The sequence below is a fragment of the Festucalex cinctus genome, chromosome 16 (genome assembly GCF_051991245.1).
Source record: "Festucalex cinctus isolate MCC-2025b chromosome 16, RoL_Fcin_1.0, whole genome shotgun sequence".
NCBI lineage: Eukaryota > Metazoa > Chordata > Actinopteri > Syngnathiformes > Syngnathidae > Festucalex > Festucalex cinctus.
Genome location: NC_135426.1, coordinates 20,218,422 through 20,238,341, shown reverse-complemented (window position 1 = coordinate 20,238,341; position 19,920 = coordinate 20,218,422). Strand labels below are relative to the sequence as shown.

General features: G+C 42.7%; 1 protein-coding gene across 1 annotated transcript in view; it reads left to right on the top strand.

The window, feature by feature from the left end:
- Positions 1-272: 272 nt before the first annotated feature.
- The window catches only part of nav3 (neuron navigator 3), a 202,425-nt gene continuing 182,777 nt past the window's right edge, over positions 273-19,920 (top strand). The window contains exons 1-2 of the mRNA XM_077498640.1: positions 273-631; positions 6,969-7,361. Coding sequence (XP_077354766.1) covers positions 7,293-7,361 — 69 coding nt within the window. The 5' untranslated portion in view covers positions 273-631; positions 6,969-7,292. The remainder of the gene's footprint in view (positions 632-6,968; positions 7,362-19,920) is intronic.

The following is a 19,920-nucleotide window of genomic DNA, read 5'->3' as shown; positions in this document are numbered from 1 at the left end:
TGTGATGTTGTTCATCTAGGTGTGTGCTTGAACAACCCCCTCCCTCCCTTTACGCGCAACTCCGGGGACTAGCATGTTCATTATTCTTCCTAAAAGAACCATTAAAATTTCATCAGTGCAATGCAATCTGTAGCAGGGTGGGGGGTGGGGGCGTGCGAGAGCGAGGGGAAAGCGAGAGAGAGACCCTCAGTGTTGTGAGGGAGGGAGGATGCTGCATCCTCCTCTCATTCACCGCCGCCTGCCTTGCTCGCTCCTCCTTTTTTTCCTCAACATCCATTTCTTTGGCTGCCTCAAATCCCGCGCTAAGAACATGCCGATGCGCACGTTACGACTCGACTCATGATATGAGGCGCCGGCATCCCCCTTACTCTGGCTCCCCTCCCTCCACATCTCTCCCCCCGCCGTCCCACCTCTTTCTACTACTTCTACAACAGCATCACCACTAGTCTCTCTCCCTCACACGGGCAGGGGCGCACGTCTCCTTAGGCAACAGGATGCAAGCGCTTAGCATCTGGAGCAAAGAGGCTAACAAGGTGTGCTTCCCATCCCTCCAGGGTTCGGATATGTGATGACCGGAGGGGCTGGACGGGTCCGGGGATTTGGACTTTTAAGCAGACTTAAAAATGTAATGGTAAGTCCTTTTAAAAAATAAATAAATATTATTATTATTATTATTATTATGCCTAACTTGTTGATTGCCATGAAAAAAGCTTTTGCTGTGACTGGCAGCTGACTGGCAACTCTCTCATTTAGTGCTGTATACTTTTCCCACATTGATCGGGGAGGCTGCCATTGATGAATTCCCCGCCTAACTGCTATCATAAGCAGCTTTATATGCCCGCCACGGTCTCTCAGGTAGCTCTAATAGCGCTAATTGTCTCCTAATTGGGCTTTGCCTCAGCCATGGAGGCTCATTTTGGTCGCTGAGCCGCTCAAAGCCGCAGATGAAAGAATTAGCAGGCTCAGTGTGAAAGTAGGGTGGAGTGTGTGTGTGTGTGTGTGTGTGTGGAATGAAAGAGAGTAGGGGAGTGTTTGAATGCGTGCGCATGTTATCCACGGGGCCATCTGCGGAGGTCCCGCGTGATGGATGGCGACCAAGGCGTGTGATGGAGGAAGAAGAGGATGAAGAGGAGAGGCAGTCGGGTGGAGGGAGGATGGTTTTATGAGGAGAAAGGGAGAAACTATCTTCCCTCGTGTGTGTGCGTGTGTGCGTAGCCGTACATCACAGAGTGGCTAATGGAATACGGCCGACTTGAAGGGTCCTCGGCCCCCCTCCTACTTCCCGACAACTCACTGCGCCCTTTAAAAAGCATTCTGGGTCGAGTGTGAGTGCGTTGATATTCATTCAGCTGGATGAAGAGCAGGCTAGTCGTGAAGTTGTACTGTGGAATAATCATTTCCACCTTTGGCAGTGCTGGGGAACTTCAAGGAGTCTGTCGGATATATTCAGCCACACTACTGTGTGCCATAACTACTGTTTGTATGCTCAAAGTGTGCTACATGCAACACGAGTGGAAGAATCACTGTCTAAGGGCAGTTTTGTAAATGTATCCATTTTGTACAGGGGTGTGTAGACTTTTTTTTTATTTATTTTTTTTTATATCCCCTGTAGGACTTCCTTAAAGCACTCTTCTTTTGACTGCCTCATAACAATTTTTCTAGAGCTGTCAAACAGATTAATCACATCTTAAAATTTTTGATAAATCACAATAAATCACTCAATTAAAGACTTTTTTAAGAATTTTTTTTTTGCCCACAAAATTTGAAGAGCACCTCTTATGTTATTTATTTTGACATTTAATGTTATGAGGACTTCAACATTTTTTGTTCGACTGCGTACCCTCATCCTCCTCTTTTTATAATCAGTTAATTACTTGCATAAGATAAATTTAAAAAAAAGTAATTTGTTTGATATGAACAAATATTCTGAATGTCATTATGCAAATGTTCATTAAATGCTTTACTTAAATGCATGTCGTTATGTTTATTGCCCAAAGATGGCCTGTGCTACCTTTAACGTAACCATCCGTTGTCAAACTAAAAGGAATGTCTGCTGTCAAAATTAAGTGTGGATAATGCAATAATTTTTTTTTTGCGATTAACCAGTGAGTTAACGCTTTAACTTTGACAGGACTAATTTTGACAATTATTTAATGTTCTCAAAATTGTTGCAAAACTTCTCAATTTCTCTGCGGCGATAGTCATAATCACAGCAAACGGTCTTCGGCTGCGACATAACTCAACTTCATATGATTGATCGTTTTTATTTTTTTTAACAGTCTTTCTATTCAGGAGGCATATAAAGCCTGCATATGCTCCCGTCGCACTTGAATGGTCTCAGTACCTCCGCATGTGTTCAAAGAGATCCAATCTGTCTCACCGTCGTGTGTAATCACCGCTTGCCATTCGCGTAATCAAACCGCCACACCGTTTTCACTTGCGTGAAGTGCGCACGCCGGGACCGCCTGTTGAGACATTCGCCCACCCACCCCTCCGTTGCCCACCCACCCCTGGTGTGAATAGCAAGAGATGATGCATCCTGCAATCTATGCTTGTTGCTGCTGTGCTGTTATCCCTCATTTCTATTGGGGGCTCGGCCGTGATTTAGTGAAGCCCCGGCGGCTCAATAACTTGCATGGTGCACCTCTGGGGGAGGTGTATTTGTGTATGTGCATGTTCAGTAGTGTATATGTGCTCTTCCAGCCTGTTGGGAGCAAGAAGTGATTTAAGAGTGTTTCTACATAAGAGCACCATTTCAATCCCCCATCCGGCCCTCAGGAATTGGGGTGCATGCATCACAATATGATGTCGCCTCCTGTTATTTAGCGTGACAATCTGTTTTACTTAACGGGGCGAGGCGGCGTTCCCCTCAACATCCCTGCAAATTGGGCTTTGTGCCCCTGCCGGCTTTATATCACTTTGCCAATTGCCGTCTTTGTGGATCTATTGGTCATAAAAGAGGCTTATAAAGTGTGAGCGTGTCGGACTAAGGTGGCATTTCTCAACGAGGCGCCGTGGGTGGCGGGGCGAGTCTCATTCTGAACCTTTGACCCACGTTTGGTACATGCGCCACGTTCAACGCACACAAAATGGACACCGCATTCCAGGATGCGGTAAATCAAGCCTCCCAAATGCTCAAATGCGTAATTGAGATTTCACACTTCTGATTTTATCTCTCATCTGTGTATTTCCCCTCCCGTAGTCAACTATAAAAGCTGAAAAGCTCACACGCGCCCCCCCTCCCACGCACTTTTCCCATGATCTTCCCCATCCTCCTATCTCCCACGATTCACCACATAATGAGATTTGACGTTAATCCCGACACAATATCACAAGATTACGCGCTTCTGTAATGCCCCGTGCGAGCGCCGCCGCCGGCTTTGGCGCATGGAGCAGGGTGAAAGCACATTCGTGTAATCTACGTGTAATTGGGTGGTATGCAGATGAGTGGACGGGCGGGAAGGGCATCCTGCCCCGTTCCTATTACCGTTCTTCTTGTCAGATGATCCAATCCAATGTAAGGAGCGTTTGGCAAGTACCTGATTCATCAGTCCTGATTCATTCCTCTGTCAGCAGCAAGCATTGTGTCATGGAAACAATAAACAAGGCGGTGCCAAACACGAAATTTGTCTGGAAGCTGCATTTCGCCTCGCTCAAGCTAACGAGCTGCCGCCTTCCGTGTCATACGTCACCTTCACAAAAGTGATTAGCCAAGTATTTGTATTGGCGCACGCGTTCCCAATAACATCGCCTCCCTCGCTTCTCGGTTGCCGTGACAACAGGAGCGTTGCTCAGCAGCAATTAATGCAGCTCGCTTGATTGATTAGTATGGAGAAAGGGAGTAAAATGAACTGCAAGGATAACATCTTAATATGAAAATCGGATTACTAAAGGAATTAATTTAATGATTCCTTTACGGTGCTGTTGTCTCCTTTTATGCTCCGGTAGTTAAGCGCTTCCGCATTTCTCCACCTTCATCTTGCCTCTAACCTTCCTCACGGCTCTTTTTTTTTTTTTTTTTTTTTCCCTCCTCGCCTTCAAGGACATTTTTTTTTTCCCCGACTTGCCTTTTGTGTAGAATCAGGATTCAACAAACCTGTTGTAGGTCTCCATATAAAAATGTGCCCTCACATGTGATACCGGGTGTTTGATTTATGAACTGTTCAGAGGCTACAGTAGTCACATCACACAGGATGGGAGGTATTAAACTCTTGCAATATATTCTAGATTTTATGCTCTTATATTCAGAAGTCACCCTTCTTTCACCTTCCTACATAAAAGTTCTTTTTGAAGTAACATTCACACAGCTGAGTATTCATCTCACTCAGGAGAAACCTTCCGGGTTTCATGTCTTCTTAGCAATCTTCTAACGTGATGCTGGAATATCTATTGAATAGCCGGGCGTTTATTCCCAAATATAAAGTTACTCACAGCCTCACTTTGCGTTGCAGCCAACTGAAGCATTTTAACACCCTGCGGCAAATACCATTAGAAGGTATACCAATCAATCAGCTGTGTTTACAGCAATTTAGTACGTTTTGTGTGATATGAAGCGGACCACGAATGAAAGGCATCTTGAATCAAACACTTCTCCAAGTCCTATCTTCTTGGCATTTGACAAAATCCAACTTGCTGGATCTTGTTAGAATATTCTGCAGAGCGGCAACATTCAGCATAATGCTGATGAATCCGGCGAAATTGAATAGTCAGTATATTCTGTTCATCACTGTCAGTCATATTTTGATTGGCTGTAATTGTCACTTATGCCAGCGGTTTACATTGAAAGAAGCCATTAGGGCCTGATAGTATTTTAATGCCACAGCAAGACGCTTGCCGCGTTTCACCTCTGACCTATCGAGGCAGTAATTGCACCGCACCCGTCCCACCACTTTCCTTCCCTCCCCGAGGAAATCAGGCCGTATCTATGATCGCCATTTACATCTGGGCAAATTAAAGCGGCGGTGTATAGTTATTGCCTCGGGCCTCATGAATCAAACTTTATTGACCAGTTGGAGAGTTGCAGACACCCGTTGAATATCAAGTGCCAGGGAAAAGCCACTGTTTTGGGGGGGAGGTGTGGACCATCTGCGGAGGATTCGAGGTGAGATGGGCAACGCTGAGCACCAAAGCAGGGATGAAATTGAAGTCTCTGCTTCTCATAAATATGCTGATCTCCTTTCGGATAGGAGCGTTACGGCACATGTTAATGCCATCTTAAAACAATAAACGCAGACGTGTATTTGCCAAAGATATCTTGGACATCTTGTCTGATTTTTATCGACCATCGTCTCAGGAGAAATGTTGCATTTTATAGTTGTCGAGTCATCACGGGCATGCAATTTGATTTTGTATTACTTCACATATCCGGTCTTGTCACCACTGCAGCTAACAAAGTCATTTCTTTACGGCCGGCAATTTTCACTTGGAAAGTTTTCCCATTACTTCAATGACAGCGTGTTGATATTTTGTGGTCGTTGGTCATGGTCAAGTTTTCTCTCCCTTTCTTGTTAGTGTGTCCTTGCGTCTTTGATAATGTCACGCTGTCTGTACCTGCTGTTATTTGTCAGGAAAGGCAGATGGAAAATGGCCCCTGCACCCTGTGGCCTAAATTTGACACCAAACTGTAATTCCGTGGCAGGTAGCCCTTCCTTGCCGTGCACCAAGTAAGCTATTCAGTTTTGCTGTTTAAGGCCTGTTTTTTTTTTTTAATTTTGAATGGTAAAAAAAAGAAAAAAAAGCACTGTTTCCATGCAGTTGAAATGAGTTAAATAAATCCCAATACAATTGCACTGTTAACGGGAGTCTTGGCGCAATACAGCTGTGCTTTCAGCCAAGTTAGCACTTCTTGGGGGCAGCCTGTGCCAAAAGCAGATTTTTGCTTAATTTTCATAACCGCAGCAAATATCCCCCATGCATTATCGCTCTCTGTCGGAGACCACGTTACTAAAAGAACGGTATCTCTTACTTGAAAGGGGAGCCGTGTGCACCCTATTGCCAAGAGCTAACACTCCAGGGCGGAAATCTTAATGCGCCTCCAGCACACATGATGCACACAAGTTTCCTATCATCTAATTGGGTGTTGGTGGCACTTCCTTGATTGTCCTTAACTGAACGTACACGGCACATGAGTAGCTAAGAAAGCTCTTAAGATCTGACTGGTGTTGAGAGTGTTGGACGTGTCCTCTAATGGCCTGGTGGTGGTCACCAAGGGAGGCCGCTCCTCTATATTGACTCGCCTTGCCGCACGTTGCGCTGTGTTTGATTGGCTACTGCGACTGGGCTGCTGTAACCAAAATTGATTTCTGTAATCATGTGTGTGGAAACAATGTAGGCTTGCTTTTGCCATGGGTTTCTGGATTGTCGCACTCCAGCAAATCATCAAACATTCAAATTCAATGCGTAAAATACTTCTTAGTATAGGAAACTAAACCAAAATTCTGCTAGCAATTATTGCTTTCAACGAGTGGGAGTTCTCAGTGAAATATTACATTCATATTTACCACATGTTCTTCATGCTGGGTGAAGTCAAGATGGTTTGGCCTTCACTTCACACAAGTCATTTTGAGTGGCAGTCGCTGTAATCTGCCAGCTCCAAGTAAACCAAACAGACACGTTTAACCCTCGTGGAGTCCAAACAGAGGCCAGCCACCAATCCTGCGGTTCTCTTTGCACTCTTGGCCCCTCAGTACATGTATGCCCAACCTCAAAATGACTCAATTCTCCCTCAGAGAACTGTTGGTGGAAAATAAGTTTGAATGGACAAGACAACAACCGAAATCAGTCATTTTACAACAGAGGTTGTAGAAGCTTCTCTATCTAAGCACCATGGCAACACTGGCTTTGATATGCAGATACCCTCACATTTGTACAGTGATGCTCTGAAGGGAATATTGACTTTTCCGAGAGGGCAGGGGGAGCATTTGCATTCATTGTATCAAAGCCGATCATCTCTCTCCTTTTTTCCCTAGACTTGGAGGGACTCCATGTTGGAGCCAAGGATGTGGACTGCACTGTGAGGAAGCTGCTTTGGGATTTGAATGTGAGACTGCACAAGACGACACAATGACACGTTCTTTGTAACCACCCCACCCACGACCTGTTGTTCTCCAAAGTCCCCCGTGAAACGTTCGATTCAGCTCTACCGGCATCCAACTGCCATGGATCGCCTGTGTCCGGTGGAAGGCGCGAGCCGGACGCGGGCCCTCGTCGGCAGACTGTAGCCCCTCCTGATTGTGTTCAGCTCACACCCTGTGATCTTCATTTTGGAATTATCGCTTACTCGGACTCCCGGGATGGATGTACCAGAAGCCAGCAAGCATGGCAAGAAGTCAACAGGTCAAAAGCTGGAGGACCAGAAAAAGGTCAGCAAGCATTTTCTTCCTCATGAGTCGCTGTTTCTTGTATTGTCCGCTTGACTTTTGCTACTGTGGATGACTTTGTTCTCTTTGTTTATTGCTGCTGTTTTTCTCTAAATCCTCAATAGAACCTTTGTCCTATTTCTCCCTATATGTGCACTCAACCAAAATATAAATGCAACATTAGTTTTTGTTCCCATTTCTTTATGTGATAAAGATCTCAAAGTTCTTACACATACATATCACCATTTCTCTCAAATATTGTTCAAAAACCAGTCTAAATCTGTAATAGTGAACACTTCTCCTTTACAGAGAAATCCAGTCACTACTGACTTTTTCTGGGTCCCCATTTAGACTGGTTTGTGAACAATATTTGAGAGAAATGATGATATTGTGTATGCGGGAAGAAGTTTTAGATCTTTGAGTTCATCTCATAAAAAATGGGAGCAAAAACAAAAGTGTTGCATTGATATATTTCTTGAGTATAGGCCTATCTATAAAGGCTAAGGTGTTATTTCTCTTCGCCCTCAGTGCCACGAGTCTTTCATGTGCGCAGGTGAGAAAAGCCTGCTGGGAATATACATTTACTCTTGTTGAAGCTCTTTTCACATGAAGCCCTTTGGGAGTTTGGGAAATAACAGTACAAACAGTAGACAAATTGTTTATCTATTTAGCGATCTCATGTGTGCTCGTGGCCTTAGAGAAGATAATGGTGAGCTCGTGGTCTAATGGGGAGCTGTTTTTGTCTCTCAATTCACTCTGACCTCCAAGCGGGTCATCTCAATCGGCGGTGAAACTGGCAGCATCGATCCGCACGGGTCCCAGCAATGTTCATTCATTGCCTTCACAATGTGGGAATTGATGGCGGTGCTTGCAGTCGCTGTGGGTTTTACGGCCAATTAAGTTAAACAAAAAAAGGTTCAGGTCCAGGTTTCATATGGCAGCTGTCAAATACACATGGCCACGTTCATATACGTGTATAGAGTGAGTGAAACGCACAGAGATCATTGACCTGATTGCGATAATGAAGTGCGTTTGATAAGACTGGTGAAGGCAGAGGAAAATGTGCAGTAATACATCAGCACTGACATTTGTAGTACTACCAGGACCTCATACAGACTCGAATACAATGCAGGAGTGCATTTTTTAACCTAAAGCCACAGGGATACATTGATACGTTGGTGCTTTTGCTCTGAGCCAGTAATATTACAGCTCTTTTTTTTTTCGAGGCAGCACATGCAGAACACTGTGTACCTGGGCTCTTATTTCCGAATCATTCTGACACACAAGAGCCCAAATGCACAATAATTCCGCATTTAGGAGCCTCTTACAATGGAGCTTTTGCTTGAGGAAAATTGAGCACCAAATTCACAAGCAATTTAACCCTATGAGGATAACTTAGTGCACACTATATTTTGTGTTTTTTAAGATGAGATTATAAGTGTGTGAACAGTGACATCTGCTACGGGTCACTTGGCTAAGCGCGGCTACAATTTTGGTTTCAGTACGTGGTCGGTGCCAACTTGTCAGCTCTCAGCAGTTTCACTCTTGCCTTGGGCTAGGAGGCGAATGTGCAGAAGCAGATTTATTTGTTTAATAATACATCTGGCGTTGTTTTCATGGTGGAACTAGGATGTGGTAACTGCTCAACTTGACAGGTCGAGCCTCTCTAAAATCAAAACCTGAATCCATTCAGCATTTTCCCACGCAAGTTTAGCCGTTGTGTTTTAACAGTATTGGTTGCGGCTAAAATGGCGCAACAATGTTGATTCCGCTACTTGAATCTCAAGGGTGCTCCACTTGATTGAGTTGCAGTTTGTAACACTGGAGATGGATAATGCCACCACTGAGTGCATCATTTTTCTGTCACAGAAATGTTGTAAAATTATATCTGATATGCACAGTTTATAATTATCCCTGCAGGGTATAAAACTGTTTGGCGCATCCACGTGCCAAATTTCCAAAACTTCAGGATCCCTAAATTGTAAACTGACAACATGAAATGGATTTACCCAGAATCTAGTTCATTGCGTGTTCCCCTCACTGGATAGATCACGCTACTCGTCTTTAGGCCCGAGGCGGTGATTACAACCAGACTGCTCACCTGGCGCCCCCAGGGAACGCATTGCAAGATGATTGGCTGTGAATGGACAGACGTGGGGGGGATGTTGCTGTGTTGCTAAGGCGTCCCTCGGAAGTTTTCATTTATCAGTTACCCATGAGCAGCATGGGCTCCCTGGATAACCTTTTGTATCTTGGCTAACCAGCATCTTGCATGCATTCAGGCGGTCTCGCCAGGAGTGGCCTATCAGTGAACAAGTGAATGAACAGACTCGCCCCCCCCATGGATTCGAACATAAAATGCTCTGTCTCAAGCTCCTGGCGGGCGCAAAGGATGAATGAATAATTTAATGCCGGACCCGTTCGTATTGTCGGGATTTAATGCATACCATCATATTGCTGAGCACATGCTGGAACAAAGGAGGACATCCCTGTTGGTGAGAACACTCGGCATATGTGGTGTAAATAATTAACCTGGCATGTTCAAAGGCAGATGCCGGGTTGCGGAATTGCACCTATAGATCCTCCGGCACACAGGTGATTAACTTTTAATTGCTAAATAAATCTGACCCATCCTTTTTTGTTTCATCAAAGCATGCATTGCTGCTTGAACATGATAAAATCCTCCTTTTTTTCTCTCTCTGGTAACAAAAAAAAAAAAAAAAAAAAAAAAAAAAAAAAAAAAAAAAAAAAAAAAAAAAAAAAAAAAAAAAAAACTCCCAACAGCATTAAACACTCGCTCGGAATACCAATTGTGATGAGTTACATTAACATTCCTGGGTTGTTTACATTATTTGCTAGGGGTGCCAGGATTTTTTTTTTTTTTAACAATATTATTTAATAAATTGCAAAGCATAAATGACTCGAGGAACTACTCTGAGGCAATAATGAGCACAGAAAATGTGCCACTCTTTATTTCTGTGAAGCTATCAGGAAACTTGAGTGGCCAAAATCTTGTGGTTTTCCCACTTGCAAATGGCAATTTAATCCTGAGCTATAAATTACTGTGGCACAAAATATCAGCAAGGAGAGAGACAGTTAGGAGTGACAATAGAGGATGTCTCAAATGTCGCCATTTTCCTTTTCCTCTTTCGTTTAGGATATCATTCGGACCGACGTGAGGCCATTAACATTTGACAGCTTATGTTTTACAATTTTTATAAGCATTGCCAATGGCTTGATAATTGACATTGGAGCAGTCTTGTAAATTTGCTGTCTGACATGATTTTTTTTCCCTGTCCCCAATTGCAGTTCAGCAGTAGATTTAGAAGCTTTATGGCTGTCACACTGCGCCAACGCGTTGTGCAATTTATTTCAAGTTGTTGAGCGTCAGAATTTTCAATCTGTAGTCGGTACACAGGTAAGCTTTATCACACTCGAAAGCGTTCTACGAATCGAGCTTTTGTTGATCAGTGCAGTCCTCCAACAGAGATTCCCTGGCTTTGCGCAAATGCCTGCTCTAAGAGTTTGTCGTTTTCATCAGTGGTTATCAGTAACAGATACTTTTTCTAGGAACTTTCTATGGAAACATGAATTGTACTACGTGGAGCAGTGTGACAAGAAAATGACTATGAAAATGAAATAAATGCCGAAATGCTTTCACTCTGTCTCAATGATACCTGAATCAAAAATAAGTGTACAGCAACTTTAGGGACATCTTGTATTGAGGCATTGTTACACCCTGACGCAACAGTATGTTCCGTGGTTTCATGTGACCACCCGTCCAAACTACTCAGCGGTTGGGCAAAAATAATAGTCGTTTTTGCTCGTTTGAAAAGTCATGCCAACACGTCAGTGCTCTCGGTTCATTTGGAGTGGTGACAGCCCTGTGAGAAGTCCACCGCCGCGACCCCTTCTCATGCGTACACACTCACACTTGGCTCGGGCCGACATGTCAGCAGCTCATTCCGCATCAAATTAGCGGGTTAAGACCGCCAAATTAAGTTGGAGGGAAAACATGTCATAACGAGACAAGTGTGGCATTGATGGCACGTGATGAGAGGGCTACGCACGGGTCAAGTTAGCAACACGGGCTACAAACAGTGGGAGAGAAATGAACTCTGTGACACAAGTGTGAAGAAAACCCATTTGCGCCTTCTGCAAATACTCAGTTCACTTCCACAGCTTGTTTGCTTCCGTGTCAGAAGCTCCCACTTGTGTAGAGAAGTAACACAACCTCCTCCACCTCACTTCATCCTTGGTATTGTTGTATTCCCGAAATCTTGCGATGATTTGTGCTGTACATGCGATCCAAAGTTACACTTGAACAAATATTTCTACAGTTGAAAAATGTGCAGCGTATTTTATATGGCACTACAAATTGCTCAGCTTTGTTTGAGTTTGTATTGACCATAAATTTCCACGCTGGCTTTAAGTTTATTGGACATACTGCGTCAACATTTTCTACTGTGAAGAAACAATCATCATTTTTATCTACACATGTTGAAAAACAAAGACCCCCCCAACACAGCTGTGTCTAATTCACATTCGGACATTTCGTTCACATGTCCCAAAACAAAATACCTCAGTGCGATTTAGACATTAACTGCCAGAATAAAGTGCATCATTTTCCAGTGGAGAAGACAAACTTTGAGTTATGTTGTCACTCTAGTATGTATTACGGCTTCTTTCTGCTACATTAATGGTTGGGATTCCGCGGAAGAAGAATTATGGTGCACTGTGTACAGTAAATCTGCCACAGAATTGAAGCGTTTAGATCTGAACTTAATATACACAATAAATACTCTTCTGATTATGGTTAAAGGCCACCCAAAAAAAAATGCTCTTGTACAGCTATAATACATGCCTCTCAAATAACGTCCAGGGAATTTGCATTTAAATGCATTCTTAAAACACACATGAAAATGTATGTATTCATTTCATTTCACTACAGAGTGCGCTGCTCTTACCAAGGTGAAATTCACACTCGTGTTGAACCAAGAGCGACCCAATACATTCCTTGCACGGGCGCCCCAATTTAGCAGCGCTCTATCTATTAGGACCCGACCCTAAATCATGCCATTTCCCAGCGCGGCTACAATCAAACGGACAAATTAGATGGAATAACCTCACCCGCGCAGCATGTTCCAGTACGCGCCTGTCGTAAAACCAGCGCTGAAATCTTTTCAACGTGATGTGAGGTCACTGGCAGACCAATATCCTGAAATATCACGGTGTCATAAAAGGCGGCGAGGTCACAAACAGGGTGCAAGGGGTTTAACGGGAATCTCATTATCCCGCGACAAGTACCAACAACCTGTGAATAAGGCACCTACAGTACTTTGTAACTGATAGTGTAAGCTATATGAATGGTAATGGTGACTTTCGACTTGTGCTGTGGACAAAGTATGTGCTGGGCGGTTCGTGAAAGGACTCGATTATAAATGCAATCTGTCAGCCTGAAATAAATACAGTAAGTAAATCAAGCTTGCCATATAGTCTTGACTAAGGCAGGGTGATACGGCCTTAAAATAAATGGCTTATTATTTAATACAAATATTAAAAATATAAAAATATTCCTGACAAATAAATAAGAATTAATTATTCGATTTGATCTTGACATACATTTGTCGTTGATGCATTTTATTGTTCCGACTCAATTTTGGTCCGATACCCGTGGCTGTCTTTTGCATACGCGAGTTGATGCTCAATGTTTTTATGCATGATGCATGCTCAATTGTAAGCGTGCTGACATGGAGCAGACATGGGCGTGTGCAGTTGTATCTCGTGAAGCGGCAAAGCTGCCAGCCATAACAACAGCGGTCCTGAGCGCGAGCGTGTCTGGATCGTATCCAAATGGATCTGCTTAGATGTCATGCGCACACACCTGCGAGGGTTAACCTCACGTGCGCGGCACAGGCAGGTGGAGTGCGTCGCATTATCTGGGGCCTGCATGACGGGCCCCCCCTCCCCCGCACTTTTAATGGGAGATAACAGGATTATCCCCAACAGCTGGCTTCTTAAGAGGGGCCACAGCCTTCGGGGCTTGAGAGACTCAATAATGTTTGACTTGGAGCAGCTACATGACCAAATGCCGGATAGGTCTCATCTTTATTCCACCACTGCATCCAATCAAACAAGTTTGATCCCTTGGGTGCCACTTATAAGTGTGGCCATTCATGAATCAGAAAATGACTTAGCGCCTTTGCGGCGGTTTAATCTGCATACGGAGCACTTAGTATTCAGCACCGCATCCAGCTTTTTGGCTCCTTCGTAACTCTTATTAAACACTGTTTGTCTGCATTACATCTAATTTAGTATTTCCTTCCATCTCAGCGGAAATTAACTGAGCTGATGGCACAAACGTGATCCCGCCGACAGATTTCCAATAAGGCGAGAATGACGCATGCTCCCGCGGACCGAGCGGAGACAGCTTATCTCCGCCGTGTAACTTCCGCATCTGCTCAGCCGGAATGGGACTTCATTTCATTTCATCTCATCTCACATTCATCTTCACGAGCAGACAATGTCCTTTTCACCGACGGGCCTGACGGTCGGCCATCATCAGTCACTTTTTGGCCGTGCGGGGTTGGTGCAAATAGATGTGCAGTAATATCAACTGTACATATATATTTTTGTTTGTAGATTATTCATAGTCCCTTCACACTTAAGTTTCTGACCAGGAGTGGTTGAACCACTGACCGGAATATATGACTGGAGTCACAGGGCGGCCATCTTGCTCCGTCCACCTCATGAGCTGACCACTTTATAAACTCTACGAAATGACATCATCACAATGACGATGTTTACGCAGTCGGCTTTTCTGGACTTGAGATTTTGTTACTTTGGCGACAGAACTCCTTTTTTTCCTTACTTGTCAGGCCTCAGCAAGGATCGGAGTCTTGAGGAGTCAGTGTGGGTTTATCGGCAACATTTAACGTTTGAGTGATAGGGGGATGGACAGAAGTTCGGCTAGTAGTTCCTGTCTGTGAAGAAATCGTTATGGAATGTAGTGTTACACAGCTGGAATTATTGATTTACCCTGGCAAACCTTAGTGTCATCCCAAACAATATCAGTTGTACTGCTCTGATAATCACTGACTTACTACCTTAAGTATAACTGTTGGGAACAGCGGCTCCATCTGTCTGTTGTTGTTGGCTGGCAAAATGCTTATTTCAGATAGTCAAGAAGAGGCTGGATTAAGACCCAATTGTGTAAAGTCCAACCCTGCTGTGGTTCCTGTGGGTCACTACCACTTATTGCACTGAGGAACCGTCAAGGGCAAAACAAATATGCAAGGTCCTTCCGTGGCCGCATCACAAGTATTTCCATCGTTCGGCCTTGATGGAAATTCTCTTTGAGATCCATTTCAGAAAAAAAAAAAAAAACATGCTTTGTGGTGCTGGGGCATATTGTTGTCTTGTTCATTTAGTTTGACAAAATAATTCATCTTGCAGGACAAAAAATGTACTAATTGTCCTTTCATGAAAAAGGTAATAAATCCAAGCTCCACTACTCCTTTTAAAACTTTTCTGTTCTCTGTAGATTTGGTTGTTCCAAACAGAGAAATGTTTAGTGTTATTTGTGTGCTTCAGAAAATCTTTTTTTTATTTTTTTTTATGAATCCTTCATTAAAAATATAAACCTGTTGACTTGTATTCATAACAGTGAAGCCAAAAAAAAAAAAGTCATAACCTTCCTTTCTGTCTTTACTATATGAGACCTTAATCTAAGATGCATGCAATGCAATTTTTTTAATTTGACGCAGGGAGATGGATTTTACAGAGGTCTTGTTTCTGCCATTGCTATTATTACACTTATTGCCAGAGGAGAAGGTGAAAATTCTTGATAACCTTTGGAGAATATGCCCTTTCAGAAACATATATCCCGTGTTGTCATTTTAATCCCACTGCCCCGATTCACAGGAACGCCACAGCCTCTGTCGTAAGTGTTAATTGGATGGGATTTTCCAATTTAGCCATTGCCCCGTGATACCCCTCCCCAGCGTCGTTATTATTTTCACCATGTGTGTATGAACTGTGAACTGGCCCCCGTGGCCCAAACCTCAGAAGCACTTAGTGAGGTGGGCGTTTGCCACTTCCGCTATTCTACACATGAATAAATATGAACGATGCCAGTGTTAATTGGGTTGTCCCTCTATTTGCATCTCATCCATTTTTTCATTACTGGAGACCAGACATGCTACGTTGTAAAATAAATAGCATCAGAAGCAATTATGAACGGTGAAATGTACACTTTGAAATCCAACTCAAAGGAGACTACCAATGTGGATGTCATGTCATTACCAGCTGCCAATCGGAGCATACATTTCAGTTATAATTATTTATCATAAGTTGCATCAAAGGACCAGTAGGCAGCAAAAGCTGAGTTGAGTGTTTATATGAGAAACAGAAACAGAAACAATTTGACTTAATGCCAGCTTTTGTGAATGATTGTAGGAAAATCGAAAAAAAAAAAAAAATAGAATATTCTATATTCTCAAAAATTTGGCCAACAGTTCTATGAAATCTCTTTTTAAAGTTAGGGTGCAACCAGTGTAGTTAGAGAAATTCTAAGTTTTCAATATCAAGTAAAAATTAATATATACAACAGTTGAATCCAATTTCAGTTATAATACATTTCTTGAGGGGAAAAAAATGCAAAAAACAATCACCAATACACAATTACAATTTTGTTGAAAGTCCAGGTAGTCGTATAAAATAAAATATATAAAAGGGTATAAAATAAAAGATAAGTCTGTAGAAAATCTTCAGTGTGTTGATTTAGTGTAATGTGTATGGTCGGAATGTCAATCGGGCACGAGGAAGTTACAAGAAAGGAAAAAAAAATGGACAGATCTCTGTGAGTAGTTTTAAGTACAAAAAAACGGCAAGGGCTGAGTCAATCCACTTCGTATTCTTGCAAAGGTTTGTGTGCAGCAACAGAAAAGATACTGCTTTGTTAACAGCAATATGGATGTTTTCAGTCACAGTTTCTCTTATGTCGATTTTCTCCCGTTCAGTTAATTCACTTCGATGGATCGAACGCTATCCGCTCGTCTCCTCGCCATTTAAGACTGACTCACACAAGTATGCAACCTTCAGAGGACTCCTGTCAAACGAGCAGTTTGATAGGCTGAAATATCGTTGCGCTCTAGCTTAATGCAGCTTTTAATTGAATGAAATAAATGTCACACAAAAATACAATAACGAAATCAAAGAAATAACTAATGAAATAACAATTATTGTGCCCTTTCTTAGTCTTTTATAGTACTGACTACAGAATATTTGCTCATAGGGAATATGTATTTTTCTAATTATAGTATTCAATACTCTATTTTATGAGGGTTAAACCTTGTTCTCCCAACTGCTTAATAACAAGGGAAAGAAGACAGAAGACTGGTGCAAAATGAGATGACTTATCACATGGAATCCACTGAGGGCCGATTGTCGGTTAATCCACGTTTGAAGCAAATATCAAGACCAGGAAGGCCAACAAGGAAAGGAAATGTGTGACTGAGAACCCTGTTGACCCAGGTCACTGCGGTCAGGGCCAATAACTGCTTGTTTACTCACCAGTCCACCATCCTGAGCTTTAGTCCATGGCAACAGATGTGTTTGCAGTAATTGCTTTTTGTATTGGAAAACCCTGCAGAATCTTGCTGTTGTGTATTTTTTGAGTTGTTTTATCCCGAAGTGAGTCACCTCGCTTCATCAAGCAAGAATGGTCCCGAATACACTTTTAGCATCCCGGCATATTTAGAACGACGGCGTTTCTCCAAAGTGATGCGGCGCATCCATCGGGCTGTCGCACGGGAAATAGCTGAGCTTGATTTACTTTCTATCCCGCCCAGGTCAACAAGGCAGCAAAACCGCAAAGCACGAGAGATCCAATAAAAGAGTATCACATGAGAGTCGAGATGATACTGGCAACTACTGGCTATTGACTGTGGAAACCGTTTCCATTTTTGATGCCTCATTTGAAGGAATTTACAGGCTCGGTTTTCCAGCTTAGTCTCGAATTTATGAGCACACGTTCAACACAGAATGAATTAAACACGCGTGTTCAATTCTATAGAAATATACATCGATGAACCAAGAGATGAAAATGAATCAATAATTAATTTTCCAACCTGTAATACTGCAGGTATTTCACTTCAGAATGCTGATGATGAAGGGAGGAGAATCTCTAAAATAACAATCTTGCATTGTTCAACTGAGATTGAACATGCTGTTTCATTGCTATGTGAACTATCTGCACATATTTTTCTCTAACAAATGTCACAAATTACAGTGCTGTAGTCAAGCGCGTTGTGGTCATGTCATCATAATGGCGGTATAGAAGAACAGGAAGTGACAGTCTGAATTGTTGCCCAATTGGGTGAATTTGCTGCTCCATTACTGCTATTTGTTGTTGTTTGGCGGACGGCGGTTTAGTTGCAAGAGTCAACAAAAGTGAGGCAATAACCCATGAAAAGCCCCCTGTGAGACATGATATAACATCGCCTCTTTCTTTTTACTAAAAGAAGAGAGGATAAAGCGAGGATGCGGTGCCCCCGATGACCTTTTCTTTGCATGATGCTGCGGATGAAAGCGAAGCACCATGACATCACTACCCGAGCAAGCGGCGCTCCAAAGTGTTGCTCGCTGTTTGTTGATGGCCATCGATTTCTCAGGTAGAAGCGCAACACCGCTTTGGACTGGGCCCAACTCTACACTGATGTTATTGGCGAGTCATCATCCCTTTTGGACCGCCACACCTACTTGTAGATTGAAGTCACATAGGTAGTTACTTCCAAGGTGGAGATGGGGCCCGGAATATTGATTGAAATTGAAAGAGAAAACCTGTTCAACTGGAACTTTTCCTGACACGCTTTATGCATAAAGGTGACTTGAATCCTTGTCTTTTTTTGTGTACTTAGTTCCAGCAGCAAGTCCTGATTAGTTGGCAGAGATTTGGGCAGGCAGGCTTTTTTTTTTTTTGCTGTGTCACTGGAATTATTGCAAAGCGGCACAGAGCGCCACTTGACCTGAGCACAGGGAAGGTAATCAAGTTAGCAGAAAGGATAGAGAAGAGGAGCAACCTTGAGGAGAAGATGCATCTATACATACTGTTTGATAAGCTTGATGGCTTTTATTCACTTATCAAAGTTGCACTTCTACCTGCAAGTCTACAGATGTACAATTTCCAATACCACACACACACACTACTACCAGTTTCAGTCCCTTTGAATGCTAACTGACATGTTTCCCGTCCTTACCCTTCATTCCCGTTCACCTTCCACATTCAACCACTTTTACGACAACCTAATGAATACATTTCATCTTAATTACATTTTAAAAAGGCCACCGAGTCCTTGTGATAAGTCCAGTCACTTTCACGTTCATCCCTGCTGACTTTCCCGTCATCGGCCCATCAGTGTGGTTGATTAATGTATTTCGAGTCAGGTCCCTGTTCATCAAATCAGTCCCAGCAAACAGTGAGCGATTTTATTTTATTTATTTTTTTCCCCAAGTGAATGACCCCTTATTTGTTTTGGGATATTTTGTTGCCAAAGCATACATTTAAGTTCTGTTGCTTGACAGCCCTCCATCTGTCAGTCAACGTGATCACCACATCGAGGGAGACGCGTGGGGGAAGAAATGTTGGGATTTTGCATGTCAAGCTGCTCTTCAACAATGGTTAGTGTGAGGAGGAGTGAGGCGCAGCGCTGGCAGCTCGTCAACAGGTTGAAATTTCGGCCGAGCGTGGCCTTGACAGCAGGCGTGATCATTGTCTATGCATGAATCTCTGCTTTGCTCGTTTTTTTTTTTTTTTTTTTTTTTTTTTTTTTTCCATGCTGATCTCTCTGCTAAAGAGGAGCTGAAGTCGCTCTCACCCAAACGAAGAGTGTTCGGAGTGGGATCAGGTGTCTTAGTTGAGAGCGAGCGGGATTAAAAAGCTGAGAGATATTTCGAGATGAATATATGCACTGTCATTGACCTCACCAATTGGTTTTGTCTTTCCCGAGTGCTAAGGATTGCATTTTTTTGTGTGTGTGTGCTACACTTTGTTCTGGTTAGGGAAGAGTGGTTTAGTTCTAGAATTTTAACTGATGTTTTTAAAACCATAGCACATAGCCTTGCAATTAAAATGTTGAGTCATAATTAATCGCACTTTAATAGTTAACTCATGACTAATCGTACATTTTTTGTTCTGAATGTGCAATGAAAAGTACAATAAAATACGTTTTTCTATTCTTGTTAACATAAAAGTGGAAAAATGTTATAGAAATATGGATGCATCTTTTAGTCATTGATACAGTAATTCATAAAATTAAGAATAGAACTGTACTGTAAAAAACAAGTGTGATATTAATTTGTGTTGATGTCATTTTTCTGCCACTAGATGGCATAATTGCATTTGTAAGACAGTGACAGCTCAGTGCATTTTTCTTCATATTAAGAGCTATGAAATCGTTAACATGTAGCAAGTAAAATACTGCACATTTTTAAAATTGTAAAATGCAACTTGACCCTGCAGTCTCCACAAATATATGCATTATTATAAAATTTATGACTGCTA